Source organism: Rhagoletis pomonella, unplaced genomic scaffold (assembly GCF_013731165.1).
Source record: "Rhagoletis pomonella isolate Grant_MI unplaced genomic scaffold, Rhpom_1.0 Rhpom_scaffold_00005, whole genome shotgun sequence".
Classification (NCBI taxonomy): Eukaryota; Metazoa; Arthropoda; class Insecta; order Diptera; family Tephritidae; genus Rhagoletis; species Rhagoletis pomonella.
In genome coordinates, this window is record NW_023458559.1 from 9,630,800 (window position 1) to 9,649,387 (window position 18,588).

The 18,588-nt window shown below is 37.8% G+C and overlaps 1 protein-coding gene across 1 annotated transcript in view; it reads right to left on the reverse strand.

Moving 5' to 3' along the window:
- Nucleotides 1-18,588, reverse strand: part of LOC118738684 (chitin synthase chs-2-like) — a gene marked incomplete in the record, with an annotated part of 118,433 nt that overhangs the window by 13,686 nt on the left and 86,159 nt on the right. The window contains 1 exon segment of the mRNA XM_036469596.1: nt 11,326-12,407. Within this exon segment, the coding sequence (XP_036325489.1) occupies nt 11,326-12,407 (1,082 nt within the window).

Sequence of the window (18,588 nt, forward strand, 5' to 3'; positions counted from 1 at the left end):
AGCGAACAGTTTGAGTATCACTGTAATGTGACACTTAATAAACGCAGCGCAAACAGCTGTGACAAGAAATACTAAACGAAGTAAACAAAAAGAGCAAAAAGAAATGTGCAAAAATAGAAACGATCTCAGTTAACTACAAAGGAATAACAACAACAATGATAACAACAAATGACTCGGCAAGATTAGATGTAAGCTAGTGAAATTTAATTAAATTTAATAAAAACCACAAAAATCACAAAACTTTCACCTAGCTTCGGTTATTATCACACTAAGATGCTCGTAGGCACTTTTTATAGCAACTTATACTCAAAATTAGCACAATAAACTTTGCAAAATACAAAGACCAATCAAGGCACAAATAAGTAGAACTTCACAGCTTGACGTTTGCGAGTATTGTGTGGCCGATGTTCAGACATATTTATTAAGAAATAATACCGGTATAAAAGACCGTCGTATATATCAAGCGCAGCACAGAATATATGAATTCGCGCTTCTAGCATCCATAGGACCGGGTTGTAATAGAAGTAATTGTATGTTTAACAAATAAATGAAAATGTTTATAATGCAATCAATAGATCTTTACGAATTTGCCATTACCAAGGCACTAAGTAACGTACCCACTTTTGTTTGCAAAATGCATTTATTTAAGTTGAAAGAAGACAAATTCCTTTGTTCAGCATTTATTCTTACTCGCTTTCTATCTTCCAAGGCGAATTCATATATTCTTATCAGGTAGCAAGAGTATAAAAACATAAAATTACCTTATAAATTAAAAGCATAAGTATCACATGTATGCGTAGTCCAATTCACGAAATCATTTCATCGATCTGAGTAAAAACTAAGTGCATAAACTCTATTTCGCGTTAATTGAAATCATGAAATGGTGTTCATTCATTCAGTTTCTACTCAAACGCATGAAATGATTTCATAAATATGCCTACGCATAATGGTAGTAAATGACAGAATTAATTACAACAAACACATCCTTTTGACATAATGCAAGCTGAAAAAGTTGATTCAAATCAATCCGCAATCAAGTTGGACGTTTTGCCCACAAACATTGCAAATTTGCGAACAGTCTCATTGTAAAATCTCATTTTTACAATTTAATAGTTTCGGCTTACATTTATAAAATTCAACGAAAGCACGTACCTATTTCGGCTGAGTTATCCATTTTTAGTTATTTAGTGTACAAAATAAACGCAAATTAAATGAGTTTGTACAAAATGGCCATTAATGTAGCGATAAGTTGTACACGTTGCCAGAAATCCAAATTTTTTGATCCTTCATACAACCAAGACATAAATTCATTCAACAGACCCACAAACGGTGCAATCTAGAGCAAAACAACACCAAGTTGAACTAACGCTTTCAGATTTCTTTAAGAAACATCGGGCGAAAATTTCAACTGCTCCTGTAACACTACCTTATATAAGTTGGCCTTGCTATTATCCTCACATATGTTCATCAGAGTATACCAACGAAGGACGAGTTAATATAAGGAGATAGCGAGAGCACAAAACTACTCTAGAAAATTACACGTACAATGACAAACATGAAAAATTGTACAACAAACACATAAATTTTGACAATCAGTACAGTTCGCATTTATATCAACGAGCAGCTTATTAGATTTGTTTTCGTTTGTACTACATATCGTCGCCTGGGTAAAAGAGTGTCGTATGTTACGCACGTACGTATGACGCTTACGACAATCTTTTACCCAGGCGACGATATGTGCATATATACGCAAACATATGTACATACACAAACATATGTACATACATACAAATATATATACAACCATTCAAACATATGTACATACATGAAAACATTGCTGTCCATAAGTACATACATATGCCCATCAGTACATCAACGAAGCCTGTTTGCTTCATCATAAATATATTCATACAAACATATGTACATATGTACGAATGGATGTAGTTACGCGAAGCACGCTTGCATCATTTATACATATATTGCTTGGTAGCGGCAGAGCTGAAATGCGCAATGAGTTCGTTCATACATACATATATATGTATACATACCCTGCAGGAAATGGATCTAACTATAAGCTAACTTTAAGTTGATTAGGAAGGAGCTAAAAGTCACTTATTATCTGTATATTTTCTTTGACGAAAGCTAACTATATTTCTATGGCGATGGCCGCGAAATAGTCAAGGGTGGTTACCTCTGCATCAGATGTAGTCAAGGGTGGCTACCTCTGCATTTGATGTAACTAACTTCTAATTAGCTACTTTTGGACATAAAATATTAATAGGAAAAACAAAATATTTTTTTAATTTTTTTTTATTTTTTTATTTTTATTTACTTTATTTATTTTATTACATTTCATATTTGTTTACATATTCTGCTGTAATTCAACTCCGTCAGACATAACTTCAAAATGATAATATGAAACTTCGATGTTCCTTTTATTTGTCCTCAATTCGAAAAAGTATTTGTGAAGTCCAAGATATTTAATTAGAAACGCGTTTAAAGAAAACAATCTCCTTCATTACTCCTGCATTACTTGTCAACTAGTTTCAAGTCAGCTTTTTGTAGCTAACTACAGGTTATATATTTTATAGAAATCCCGCAAAAATGCTAACTACAAGTGGGTTATTTTTTATCAATTGATAATTTTTTTCTGCAGGGTATATATAAGTATACATACATACGTGCATTCAAACATACATATATACATATGTAGGTTCTCGTACCCGTCATGCGTAGCTTTATTTCTTTTTTCCCCTTCCCTATACTACCTATATCTTCCTTCTCACTCATGTAACGTTTTCAGTTTTAAAAATTTCACCATCCATTTTTGCGATACCGCCGCCTAAGAAGTTTCACTTCAAAAAATTTCAGCGGAATCGTAACAATGAAATTTTTGATGCTGTTTTTTTTAACTTTTTTCAAAGTTTGGTATAAGAAAAATTTGAATAAATGGACCAAAACTATTCCGATTTAGACTTATGAGGTGTTATTGGAAAGGCATTTTCTCATCCTTTTTATTTCTTTGCAAACAAACTAATTCAAAGTATGAAAGAGAAAGGTAGGATGAACGAGCGTCATTTTAAGTTGAATTAAGATGTGTTGGTATTTGAAAAAAAAAATAATAATGCATGAGAGTGGGAAAATATTTTCGCAATAATAGCTCATAAGTCTTAATCAGAATAGTTTTGGCCCATGTCTTCTTCTTCTCTTATTTGGCGCTGTAACCGCCTAAGCGATTTTGGCCGAGTCCAAAACAGCACGCCAGTCATTTCTCTTCTGTGCTAACTGACGCCAATTGTAAATGCCAAGTGAAGCCAAGTCCTTCTCCACCTGGTCTTTCCAACGCAGAGGAGGCCTTCCTCTTCCTCTGTTACCAGCATCGCGGCCCGCGTTGAATATTTTCAGAGCAGGAGCGTTTCTGTCCATCCGAACGACATGGCCAAGCCAGCGGAGCCGCTGAATTTTAATTCGCTGCACTATGTCTATATCGTTGTAAAGCTCATACAGCTCATCGTTAAATCGTCTGCGATATTCGCCATCACCAACGCGTAAAGGTCCGTAAATCTTTCGCAGAATCTTTCTCTCGAAAACTCCAAGAGCCGCCTCATCAGATGCTTTCATTGTCCATGCTTCCGCGCCATACACCAGCACAGGCATGATGAGTGACTTATAGAGTGTGATCTTTGTACGACGAGAGAGAACTTTACTTCTCAATTGCCTACTCAGCCCAAAGTAGCACTTGTTGGCAAGAGTGATTCTCCGTTGGATTTCAAGGCTGACATTATTATTGGTGTTAATGCTGGTTCCCAAATAAACGAAGTCGTCTACTTTTTTAAACTTGTAACTGTCAACAGTGACGTGGGTGCCAAGACGCGTATGCTCTGACTGTTTGTGTGCTGACAGGAGATACTTCGTTTTGTCCTCGTTCACCACCAGACCCATTCGCTTTGCTTCTCTATCCAATCCCGAGAAGGCAGAACAGACGTAGCCCTTGTTTTTACCGATAATATCGATGTCGTCGGCATACGCCAGCAATTGTACGCTCTTATAAAGTATTGTGCCTGAGCGGTTCAGTTCTGCGGCTCTTATTATCTTCTCCAACATAAGATTAAAGAAATCACACGAAAGGGAGTCCCCTTGTCTGAAACCTCGTTTGGTATCAAACGGCTCGGAGAGGTCCTTCCCTATTCTGACGGAGCTGGTGGTATTGCTCAACGTCATTTTACACAGCCGTATTAGTTTCGCGGGGATACCAAATTCAGACATCGCGGCATAAAGGCAACTTCTCTTCGTGCTGTCGAAAGCGGCTTTGAAATCGACAAATAGATGGTGTGTGTCGATCCTATTCTCGCGGGTCTTTTCCAAGATTTGGCGTATTGTGAATACCTGATCTATGGTGGATTTTCCCGGCCTAAAGCCACACTGATAAGGTCCAATCAGCTCGTTGACGGTGGGCTTCAGTCTTTCGCACAATACGCTCGATAAGACCTTGTAACCTATGCTTAGAAGGCTAATTCCGCGGTAGTTGGCGCGTATGGCGGGGTCGCCTTTCTTGTGGATTGGGCAGAGCACACTTAAATTCCAGTCGTCGGGCATGCGTTCATCTGACCATATTCTGCATACGAGCTGATGCATGCACCTCATCAGCTCCTCGCCGCCGTACTTGAATAGCTCGGCTGGCAGGCCGTCAGCTCCAGCAGCTTTGTTGTTTTTCAGCCGCGTAATCGCTATTCGTACCTCGTCATAGTCAGGCGGTGGGACAGCTACTCCATCATCATCGACTGGGGACTCGGGTTCGTCTTCCTCAATACTTTCAGCGCTGCTACCATTCAGTAGGTTATAAAAGTGTTCCCTCCACAATTTAAGTATATTCTGGACATCGGTCACTAGGTCGCCATTGTTGTTCTTACAGGAGTTCGCCCTGGTCTTGAAACCTTCCGTAAGTCGCCTAACCCTCTGGTAGAATTTTCGGGCGTTCTTCCTGTCGGCCAGCATCTCAAGCTCTTCGCACTCACGTATTTCGGCCTCTCTCTTCTTATTGCGGCAAATACGTCTCGCTTCCTTCTTCAGTTCCCTATAACGGTCCCACATGGCTCGCGTTGCGCCCGATCGCAGCGTGGCCCTGTAGGCGGCATCTTTTTTCTCTGCGGCTTCTTGACATTCCTCATCGTACCAGTTGTTCTTTCGGGCTCGCTGAAATCCAACTACTTCTTCGGCGGCGGTACTTAATGATCGGGAAATGTGGTTCCACTGCTCGCGAACGTCTGATTGTTGAAGAGTGCTCTCAGAGAGCAGGTGTGTGAGTCGAGTGGCGAATAAATTGGCCGTCTGTTGTGATTGCAGCTTTTCGACGTTAAGCTTTCCTTGCATTGTTGGGCGCACATTTTTTGCTGCACAGAGGCGGGTGCGTATCTTGGCTACAACAAGATCGTGATCCGAGTCGATGTTTGGCCCTCGGAGTGTACGTACGTCCAAAACGCTTGAAGCATGCCTTCCGTCTATCACAACATGATCGATTTGGTTTCTCGTTTTTCGATCTGGAGACAGCCATGTAGCTTGGTGGATGTTCTTATGCTGGAACCTAGTACTACATATTACCATATATCGGGCCCCGGCGAAGTCGATCAGCCTCAGTCCGTTATCGGACGTTTCGTCGTGGAGGCTGAATTTTCCGACAGTGGCGCCAAAGATCCCTTCCTTGCCCACCTTGGCATTAAAATCGCCAAGCACGATTTTGACATCGTGTCGGGGGCAGCGCTCATATGTACGTTCCAAGCGCTCATAGAAGAGATCCTTGGACGCCTCATCCTTCCCTTCCGTCGGGGCATGGGCGCAGATGAGCGAGATGTTGAAGAATCTGGCTTTGATGCGGATTGTGGCTAGACGTTCGTCCACCGGGGTGAACGCCAGTACTCGGCGACGGAGTCTCTCTCCTACCACGAATCCAACACCGAATTTGTGCTCCTTTACGTGGCAACTGTAGTAGACGTCGCAAGGCTTCACGCTTACTTTACCTTGCCCCGTCCATCGCATTTCTTGGATGGCGGTGATGTCAGCCTTTGTCTTCCCGAGGACATCAACCAGCCGGGCAGAGGCACCTTCCCCATTAAGGGTCCGGATATTCCAGGTGCATACCCTTAAATCATAGTCCTTTATACGTTTGCCGTGGTCGTCATCAGAAAAAGGGGGTCTCATCCGAGGCTTGTTGGAATTTTTCATTGGGCGGGGTTTTAACGTGGCGGGACCCAAACCCAGCGCACGCGAAGTTTTACGCCTTCTCACTTTAGCTCGCTCCCAAACGGGTGTTTGGTTGCTACCCAGAGGATACGTGGATATAAATATCCGGACGTTGTGAGCTGCGATTTGAACCGTACGCACAAGAATCGCTTCTGGCCACTCCCAGGTGAATGGCAGTCAAAAGTTTTCCACTTCTGCGCACGGAACCATCCTCCATTTGGCCCATGTATTCAAGGTAAAAACACAGCATCAAAAATCTCATTACTACGATTCCGTTGAAAATATTTTTATCCAGATTTTTTAAGCTTAAACTGTTTCGTCATCTGAGGCGATTTTTTTCAAAAAGTTCTTTAAGAACCTATTTTTATCTAAATGGAAATATTTTTCCGAAATATTTTGGTGAGCGTCTTCAAACATAATAAATTTTGTAATTCCTGCGGGAAAGTCGCAACTTTTTTGGTGATGCAGTCCAATGTACATACATACATACATATCAAGCCCTAACCGCCAAAAATATGTCAGCGGCATTTTGAAGAACTTTAAATTTTTATGCTCTAGGAACATTTCTACATCAAAAAGAAAATTTTGTAAAAAATATCCTTACATCTTTTTGGCGGTTAGGGCTCGATATGTGAAAATTACGTGATTGACGGAAAACTAACTCACACACGCTCGCCAGCAAAAATTTCAGTCACGCACGATCACGGAAGTTACGTGATTTTTCTCTCAAAACCGACACGACGTGTCACGTAGAAAATCACGTATTTTGCCCATGTCTAGTTTTGAATTCCGTCCTTTGAGCCTTTTGTGAGTAATATACAGGCCTTTGTACAAAGCTGAATTAAAAAAAAACAAGTAAGAGCAGCGCTGTCTTCGGCTATGCCGAAGGCTTCATACCTTTCATGAGTATCTGAAAATTTTACTTTAATAGATTACTGCATTTTAAATAAATTTTATATTTACAGAATACATAGATAGAGGAGATACATATATGTAAAACCATATCTAAACAATCAGAGGTATGGAAGATACCGTATATTGGTGCTATAAGTGATTTTCACTGCTGTGTTATCGGTATGTAAACCGGTAACACAATTTAATGGGTTTAGACTCCTACATAAAGGAGATATATCGTAATAACTGGTATCTGCACAATCAGAGGTATAAGAGATAAAGCTTATACAGTAGGGTGGAGTGAAAATTTTTTTTTTTTTAAATCGCTTTTGGCAGACCCGTAGAAAGTTGCCTTTCTACCCCAGAAATATGTGTGCAAAATATTATTTTCCTTATCGTATGTTTTGAGGTGCCCCAACGCCATTAAGTTTTGAAAAAAAAAAATGATACATTTAGAGGTGCCCCCAACATTATAAACTTAGAGAAATTCAAAATTTCTTATCGAAAAACACTAAAGTATAATATTGACAAATTAACGCTAAATCATATTCTGTGTCTTCCCGTTGGCAACAATTTGACTTTGAATAGAGCGCGGATAGGTGAGGGAGAAGAGGTGATTTCTCTGCACTTGTCAGTCGTTGCTCGAACGCTATTAAGTGAGCGCGTCGCGCGTGTTATTGTTATTCTACTTGTGAGGAACATTGATTTTAAACACTGCCGTTAAGGAAATAACACTCATGTAAGTAATATTTTCAAATTACTGTTTACAGATAAATACAATTCAGATCGTAATTAAATATTTTCGATGTGAGTTACACCTATTATTTCTCTTTGTTACAGTAAAATGTCGCAAGTCAAAACACGACAAACGACATGTTGTCCTGTGTTTGGTTTGCCAGAGAAGTTACCAGTGTCTCAATTACCAACTTATAATGATGTTATGAAGTATTACTTATTTATTAGATACGAATTAAAACCTGACAAAACAACAAAAGAGCCGACAGTTCATGATATATCCGAAAGATTGGCTACGGAAATTTTAAATATCTGGCGAAAAGCGTCGCTTCCCACTGTCAGCTTTAAGAGAGTACTACAACTTATTCGATCTTACCATGACAAGTATAGACGCTTACTAAAACCTTATCAGGACCGTCGAACGAACAAGAAATATCAAGAAAAGATAACTGAATTTGTTACTGAGTCCCAAAGGTTATTTGATATTTGCAGTTGTAAATGCAAACTTACTAACTCAAAATGTACTTGCTCAAAAGACAGCCGTGTTCCCAAGGAAGAAGTATCTTTCTTAATTGATCAAAGAACTACGAGAAAAATGATGATAGGCGGGGTAGATTTGGTTGCGACAGTAAAAAATATGAAAAAAATAAAAAGACAAGAAAAAGAATTACTGCGTAACAAAGAGATAATGGATCCTAACCAGCCGTCTTGTTCTCGTTCTTTGCCTGATGACTTAACGATCGAAAGTACCAGTTCAAGCAATAATAGCGTAGCTTCTAGCCATTATCAATCGCCAAAAAAAATAGCTGCTCCGCCATCAAAGAAAAAGGGATTAAATTTACCATCATTAGCTCTCGCCTGTGATCGTACTGGAGTCTCTGACAGAACAGCTGCTATTATAGCTTCTTCTGTGTTAAAAGATGTTGGAATTATTACATCAAAGGATCCAAGTGCTGTCATTGATCGTTCAAAATTGCGCCGTGAAAGAACGAAAGTCAGATCGGCATTACAAGATGCAGATTGCAATAAAAGTATACGCGGTATTTATTTTGATGGCAGAAAAGATAAGACTTTAGTAAGCACTCAGAAGAAAGGCAAATTTTATAGAAAAAGAACTACAGAAGACCATTATGTGATTTTATCAGAACCAGGAAGTGATTACTTCGGGCATGTTACGTGTGAGTTGGGAACTGCTAAAGGTATTGAAAGAACCATAATAAATTATTTGAGAAAAAAAATCGGTGAAATTGGATGAATTAGTTGTTGTTGGTTGCGATGGTACAGTCGTGAATACAGGTTTCAAAGGAGGTGTTGTTCGGTTAATGGAAGAAGAACTTAATAAACCATTACAATGGTTTGTCTGCCAGTTACATTCGAATGAGTTACCATTGCGACATCTTTTATTGCATTTGAATGGAAAAACTACAGGGCCTAAATGCTTTTCAGGTCCTATTGGATCTGAATTACAAAAATGTGAATCAATGCCAATTGTCCAATTTACCACCATTCCCTCCATATTACCTGAAGTCACTAAAAATGAGTTGAGTACCGACCAAAAATATCTTTACGATGTGATGACAGCTATCAGCACTGGCATTTTTTCTCCCGATTTAGCTAATATTACACCTGGACCTCTTAACCATTCTAGATGGCTTACAACAGCAAATAGAATCTTAAGATTATATGCTACTAAAACAGACCCCGAAGAAAATTTTGTGATATTAGCTACGTTCGTAATGAGAGTTTATGGTCCAATGTGGTTCACAATAAAATGTAATCCCTCATGTACAAACGGAGCTAAGCACCTGTGGCAAACAATAAGCCTAACTCGATATTTGAACGAGCCTTTACAGAAAATCATTGATAAGGTGATCCAACGAAATGGATATTTCGGTCATCCAGAAAGTATTCTTATTGCTATGCTTGCAGACGACAGAGAAATTATACGTAAGCTGGCTTATCAGCGAATTTTGAAAGCAAGAGCAGAGAATACTCAAGAGTTTCGTACTTTTAAAGTGCCTGCTTTAAACTTCGATGCCAAAGATTATACCGACTTAATTACGTGGCAAGACTGTAAGATAACTGAGCCACCTCTGACTTCTAATTTATCTGACGAAACCTTGAAAGAGATTGTCAAAAGTGGGTTGACTACGAGCCAGAATATCAAAGATTTTCCATGCCATACCCAAGCCGTAGAGCGCGTTATCAAATTGGTGACAGAAGCTTCAAGTGCAGTTTGTGGAGAAAATAAACGAGATGGTTTTATAAGGGCAAGACTATTATCACGACAGCAAATGCCAAATTTTGAAACAAAAAAACAATTTAATACTAAATAATCTACTTATTTCTGATTTTTTTCATTCCTTTATAAAATAATTTTTGTAATTTTTCTTAATAAAAAATATTAAAACAACTCATCAGGCTTTTATTTAACCTATCACAAAGTAGTTTGTTTTATAATAGACTTGAAAGTCATACAAATACTTTCATTAAAAAATAAATCAAAGCTTGTAAAAAAAAAATTTTGTTCTAATTTTCAATTGGGTTGGGGCACCTCAAAACATCAAGACAAGTAAACAATTTTTTGAATACTGAATTCTCTCATTGAACGACAACTTTTTATCGCTATTCCATTCAAAAAAAACGAAAAAAATTTTTTTTCATACAACATCACTCCACCCTATTATACAGCGTAGATTTTGACGATTTTCTCAGTAGGCTTTGTATTATTATTTATAGAATAGCTAACGAAATTTATCTGTGTTAGCAGTCCAAATAAAGCAGTTTTACGGTAAAACGGCATATCTGAACAATCGGTTGTATGGAGGATATAAATAGGTTACAGTGACCCGATCTTTGTTAATTTTACTGTAAACTTTCTGTTGGTAATTAGTGTAAATATTGCGAAATTCTCATAGATTGCATACAAACAGATGGACAGACAGACAGACAGACAGACAGACAGACATACGGATAGACGGACAGACGGGCATGGCTAAATCGACTCAGCTCGACGTTCTGATCATTTAAGTATACATTTTAATGGGTCTATCTCTTCTTATTCTGGTACTTACAAACATCGGACCAAAGTTATAATACCATTTCATGCTCATGAAAGGTATAAAAATAAGTTAAGACCTTTCTATACCAAGGTAACGATGTAACAATAATGGCCTATAAAACTGTACACTCAAAAATGTTTATAATTTTTGTACAAAGTTTGAAATGTGTATTTGTATGGTACTTGTTATATAATGCGCTAGACTTTTATAAAAAAATGTGAAACATGGAATAAACTAAAGAATTATTACCAAAACTGGTCAGAATAAAAAGTTTATATTATTTCTTTCACCACTTTACATAAATGCACTATGTATGTGCATATAAATATTTACATAAATGCAAATGTACATATGTAAGTCATAAGTTTGCTTAAGGTTATAAATATGCAAATATTACCTGAAACTTCTGCTTCAAATAAACGCAAGATAATATAAAACATAGTACAGGGATGAAGTTCCACAAAAAAGAGCTCCAAATGCTTGTACTAAACACAGCTACTAATGCTCCGACCATCATCAGGAAGATGGTGCCTGGTCCCAAGATTGTACCAACCATAAGCATTGCCTGATATGCGATGTACGGCATTGAAATAGAACTATTGTTCTTTACAACTATGTCTGCATCGGATAACAAATCAAATATGTTAGCAATAGTAGAGGGCACCCAACGGCGACGCTGATTATAGAATTCATTAAACATCTCTGGTGAATGTGTGTAAGCGTCCGAAGCGGCTGAATACTCGACGCGAAAGCCCTGCTTCAAAATCAATGTGCATAACCATCGATCCTCACCTTGGTCGTACTGAACATAATGCATGGGCTCACTTGATACCGTTGTGTACTTCTTGATCACGCTATTTTCCATAAGTGCACTGCCACGAAAGAGACTAAAACATCCCGGACTGCAGAGCACACAGCCAATGACGTGCTCTGTGGCTTTTTGGAGCCAATGGCCTATGGCATATTCGAAAATTTGGTACCATACCATGGGTCCACGTCCAACGGGGTGAATTCGTCCACAAGCTGCACCCAACTCATCTATGGCTTTCATGCGGTCAATTAAAAGCTGCACGGCCTGTGGTTGGAAATCGATATCACCATCCAATGCCAAGAGGAATGTGTTCTCCGCGATAACGGCTTTGCGCCGTGCAGATATACCTTCTAACTCCATTATTCGAAAGCCAAGTAAATAATACATGTACATAACTTGAGACCAACGCTTCTTGTGCCTGATTTTGTCTTTATTTTTCAAATGAGCAATCATTTTGGATCGACCAGGCAAAGTCCATATGAGGCGACCACCATAAGGAGTTTCAGTTTTGACTGGAGGTTTTATTTTCATATTGACACCATAAACCTCAAAACATGCCTTCTCAATGCTGATAATTAATGTTTTAACATATTCGTTCATCGGAGGATTTCGAGAATTTTCACACAACTTTTCATCCAACACGAACGCGTCATCAAAGAAGATATTTGCTAATGAGATATAGAAGTAGAAACACTATTATTAAAACAACGCGTGGGTAGAGAAAAATTCTTAGCCTAGATGTCCCTTTTTCAAAGAATTGGCGACGCGAAGTTTTATTTGAAGCTTTTTTATTTGCATTTTAATAGTTTTGGGCAAATATTTTCATAGTTTTAGGCCCAGTTCAGCTGTTAAAGTGTACAGACTCGCAGCCTATATATATATGTATGTATGTATATATCGCACACCGTGTTCAAAGAGTCACAACTCGAAATAATACGTTTGTCAGAAAATGTGAAAAACCATTTCTTAGCACATGATAATCATATGGGCAAGGGCGACTTTACCTTAGGTTTTTTTTAACAAATTATAACAAAAATGTGCTCCAGCTTTTGCTGAAAGGTAAATAAAAGCTCTGTGTACATTTGTAGTACATAATTTCAAAAATTCAAAATTTTGAGTTGTGACTCTTTTGAAGACCGTGTGCGATTTTTGGGTCATTATCAGAACGGATATTTATATTCATTAATAAAAATGAACAAAAATCCGAAATTACATATCGCACACCTAGATCTGAAGTGCGATCAACTAAAAAAAAACGCATTTTTCATAAAACATGAAACATATTACCTGATCTCTGTGCACTGCAGGAGTTTTCCGTCTTCATCATGCTCTTCAAATGTACACAGAAGAAATACGTTTTAGGGATCTTGCGTTTTAATCATATATTTGGGCTTAAATTTGGATTTTTTGAGTTATCTCTCTTTTGTTTGACAAATGTGTGTATATTTTTAAGTTATTTTGAGTTGAACCCATTTTGATGAATTTGTAGTTGATTTTCTTTTAAAGAGTCAACGTAAATTTATACTGGGCAACATTTTCAGTTCATTTATAACAATCCAAAACACAGTACACTACTCAGAAATTGTAGTTATTCGTCAGATTGTAGTTATTCATCAACCCGTGCAGACGTGTTTTTCTCAAGCTCACGGTTATCTTATTACTTAAATTTTTACATTGTGCGATAGTGATACGATTGCTCTGATCGTCTTGCTTGGACACTTTTAATACTTTATTATTATCATGTCGTGTGGATGTGGTCAAAAAGTTGACCGTAACCATCAACAAAAAATTCAATGTGTCAAGTGCAGTGTAATTTTTCATCTAAAATGTGAAAATCTCCTACCGGCTGATATTGAATATATGCAAAAGTCGAACAAGCAATATTGTTGTAAAAAATGCACAAAAGCGCGCCGAAATTCTATTCCCGCATCTCCCCCTCGCTCAACTACTCCGTCCAAAGATGTTGTCTCGGCTACCAACAACTCCGCTAATTCAGCGACCGCAAATAACTCTCCGCTGCCAGCTACTTCGGTCACCGATTGCAACAAAGAATTAACTTTGCAGGCTGTTCTCAACGAAATTCGATCTCTTAGATCTGACCATGAAAAACTATCTCAATAATTAGCTCTTTGCAAAGCGAAAAGAAATTGTTGATAAAAAAAGTTGAAGATCTGCAGATAGAAGTGCAAGCTGTTCGCCGCAAACTTTGTGATTTTGATGTCGCAGCCTCAATCCCCTCTATTGCTAATGACATAAAAGATATCCGCAACGATTTCAATAAAATGCACGAAGTTATAACTACAGCCTCTGGAAACGGGCAGGCACATGATATACACTCAACGCCGCCACTTTTACCTCCTGCTCCACCTACTTCCTATGCTTCTGCTGCTGCTCTTTCTGCTACTGCCATTCGTGCCGTTGATACTCTCGCTGCATCTAACTCACGTAATGATACCAACTCCAACAACCTCTCACTTGCTGCTTTGCGGAATTCCAATGTATACAATAAAGCGAAAAAGCAAATTTCTTCTGTTCCGTGGCCCCCTCCGCCTTCGTTGGCTGTATCTCCTAACAACCAGCCAGGGCAATGGGACAACGATGACAATTTCATACCTGTTGGCGCTAGGAATAGAAGAGCAAAACGGAATGCGAATAACACTGTTGTTGGACGCAATGAAAGTCGCGTATTGGATGTAATTGTCAATTTAAAGTGGGTACATTTGTCTTATTTCAATACCACTGTGACCGCTGAAAACATTATGAGCTATGTACATGATCACGCTGCTATTGATAAGAGCGATCTGAGATGCTATGCCTTAGTAAAGAAAGATGCCGAAATTGAAGGACTGAAGAGAGTATCGTTCAAACTTGGTGTAGCAAACAAATATTACGATAAACTTTTCGACCCATCGCTTTGGCAAGAGAACATAAGAGTACGGCCGTTCTTAAATTTTCCAAGAGAAGAAGAGAAACCGCAGCAGGCCTAGCGAACGCCAACGCTGTTAGTAATTCATCGGATGCTGCAGAATTCCTTCTCTATTATCAAAATGCTGGTGGTATAAGAACCAAAATGCTGCCATTGTTGTTGTTTTCATCGTCGGCTCTCTATGATATCATAGTCTTAACTGAAACTTGGCTTTCTGAATGCCATCATACTGCAGAAATGTTCGATTGCCAAGTGTATAACGTATATCGCAAAGACAGATGTCCCCGCACAACTGGTGTCTCTAAAGGTGGCGGTGTACTTGTTGCCGTTCGTTCGAGTCTACCCAGTAGGCAAATAACCCTGTCTTCTGAAATGAGTTCAGACCATCGTTATAGATAAATTGCATGAATTATTCATTGCAGTAAGTTACATACCGCCATTAAGTCCAATTGAATTGTATAAAATACATAGAAGTAATTGTTGCTCGATATTGAATTGTCTAAATGATAATCAAAACATTATAATATTGGGTGACTTCAATTTGCCAAATGTTAAATGGTGGTTTGATGATGACGTTAAGCAATTTTTGCCATATGATGTAACAAGCGAGAGTGAATGTGAGGTACTCGACACCTTCGCTGAGTTTAACCTCTCTCAAATTAATAGAGTTCATAATGACAAAAATCGTATTCTTGATTTAGTGTTTACTAATAATGATCTTAAATCCGACGTCGAATCCCTCTCTTCACCCCCTCTTTCAAACTCTATGCATCACAAAGCACTATGTATACGCTTTGAATTTATAAATTATTTAAAATCAGTTATTTATAATTGTAAGAACTATAATTTCATTACAGCCAAATTCACTGAGATATCACGCTCCCTGAATTCTGTTGATTGGGAATCTGCCTTAGACAAAGCTCTATTGTCACAGGCCTACGACGTATTTCGGGACAACCTGGAAGCGGCAATTGAAAAGTTCGTACCTATGAAGCCAGTAAAAAAATTTTTGTCCAAACCAGCCTGGTATAACTCTAGGCTTATTAATATAAACAACAAGAAAACTAAGGCGTACAAGCTGTATCGCAAATCGAAAGACAATTTTGAACTTTTTAAAGCCTACAGTAGTTTACAAAAAGAGTTTGACGCTCTGAATAAATTTTTATACCAGAGCTATATATTGAATTGAGAGCGAAATAAGATTAAATAGTAAACGGTTTTGGCAGTTTATAAACAGCAAAAAGAAAAACACCGGAATTCCTGATCTGATGCATTATTTGGGTGAATCCTCGACGGACGTTCAAACTATTTGTAACCTGTTTGCCTCCTTCTTCCGCTCTGTTTATGTTCCTCAGTCTGAAACCGGAACAGTCAATAATTTACATAGCAGCACACTTCTGCCTGAAGGCTTACAGCTTTCAGCTGAAGAAGTTCTAGCTGGCCTTTTGGATTTGCCAAATGACCCAAATCCTGGAGAAGACGGTTTCCCTCCTACTTTATTAAAGAACTGCGCTTCAGCGTTAGCTCTGCCTCTATCAATTATCTTTAACAAATCCCTATCATTAGGGGAATTCCTACATAATTGGAAAAAGTCCTTCATTAAACCTATTCATAAGTCTGGGAGCAAGTCGGACATACAAAATTATCGTCCAATCTGTAAAATTTCAAGTATACCAAAACTTTTCGAAAAACTTGTCCATGATAGGATTGTTTTCCAGATTTCTGGGCTCATATCGCCTTACCAGCACGGATTCATTAAGGGTAGAACCACTTCTTCAAACTTGGCCTTATTTTCAAATTTTATTTTAAAACAATTCGAGATAGGTCAACAATGCGATGTCATTTTCACCGACTTCTTGAAAGCCTTTGATAAGGTGAGTCATAAAACACTACTAGGAAAGCTGGAATCAATTGGACTTCATGCTAGCACGCTTAAGTGGCTTGCATCTTATCTTGCTGATAGGACCCAATTCGTCCGTATAAATAACACTACATCAGATGTGATTAAAGCCACTTCTGGTGTACCACAAGGCAGCCACCTGTCAATGATATTCCCGACGTTTTCTTAACATCTCGTTATCTAATGTACGCAGATGACTTGAAGATATACAGTCGCATTGAAAACACGTCCGACTGCATTAAACTTCAAGATGACTTACTCAGATTGCAAGTATGGTGTGATGCTAACTGCTTACCTCTCAACGTTGGTAAATGCCAGTATATGTCCTTCAGTAGACGTAAAGTGACAATTTACTATCATTATAGGTTGGGCTCTGCCACTCTCACTAAAATTTATGAAAGGAAAGATCTGGGGGTCATCTTTTCTTCGAAAATGTCCTTTTCTAAACATATAGATTTGATGATAACCAAGTGCAGGTCTATGCTCGGCTTCTTAATGAGAAATTCAAATGAATTCCGGGACCTTTTCACTCTCAAGAGCTTGTATTTTGCATTTGTAAGATCCAATCTTGAGTATTGCAGCATCGTTTGGGCTCCTTTATATTCGGGTTCATCCTTAAGGATTGAGAAGGTCCAGACGCGCTTTACTAGATATGCCATTCACTCTCTGAATTGGAATTGTAGTACGCCTAATTATAAGAGTAGGTGCCTTATGCTGGCATTGCCGACATTACAAATGCGTAGACAAATTTCCTCGATAATGTTTATTAGGGACATAGTCACGAGTCACATCAATTGCAACTTCTTGCTTGAGCTTATTCATTTCAATTGTCCTGCTCGGGATCTCAGATTCAGCGACATGTTCTATTTACCTTATTGCAAGACCAACTTCATGGTTAATGAGCCGCTTACACGTTGTCTAAGGCAGACTAACCATGTTTGTAAAAATTTAGATGTATTCTCAAATTCTTGTGAGTGTTTTAAATCTAAACTAAATCTCAGGATGCATTTTTTAAATTTTAATTAGTCTATATATTTTATGGTAGGTCTATGTTTACACATTTTTATTGTTCACTATTACTTTTTATATTTTTAGTAATCTATTTGAGTTGTACTCTAATTGATGAATTAAATAAATAAATAAAATAAAAAATAAAATGTATTAAAAACATGAAAAGTAATGACAGTCTTCTTTTATCCTTTTTCTTTACAGGTACACTTGTCGTCAGCTGAGTTAAGTGAAATTTTGACCAGTTTTTGGCTTTTTTTTGTTTATTTAATGTTGATAATATTTTTACAAAACTCTAACATATGGGTATTTTCATAAGTCACATATGTTTCAATGAGATACAAACAAGGAAAAACATTTGTTTTCTTTTACTTTTTTTAGACCCTTGTGTTTCACATAATTAGCTCTATATTTAGTCGAAAACGAAAACAATCGAACCGCATGGTCCTTAAATATAAGCAATTAAAGAGAGTGTCGTTACGTGACAAAACCTGGAAGTTGATTTTTTTCTTTTCCTAAAAAATCGCAAAACTCTGCTCTTTCCATGAAACTTGCTTTAATAGGATTTGGAGTAGTTTTAGGTGTTTTTGGAGTTTTTTGAACTAATGCTACTTGTTTCAATTTTCTTTTACAACCCCAAGTGTGAAACGTTACGTGACTTGGCGTCAGGTGACCTAAATTTCTTTTAAATGAATTTTTAATGCAAATAAAACATGCATTTTACGTCGAATATACTTTATGTTTTGACTTCAGTGCCAATACAGGGTAATTTTATGATTTATTATGTTTCTACTACATACGCCTAATTCGAACCAAATCGGACCATAAATACGGTTTTTCAAAATATCTCGACCTTGGCGCCACCTAGCAAGACCATTTTACGCAAAAATTTTTCTACTTACATAGCCAGTATATATTTAAATAAAATAATGTAAAAAAATATTTTTTTAAAACAAGTTTTTGTTTGACATGTACATACAAACAAAGGAACAAAATAAAATAGTGTAACAAAAGA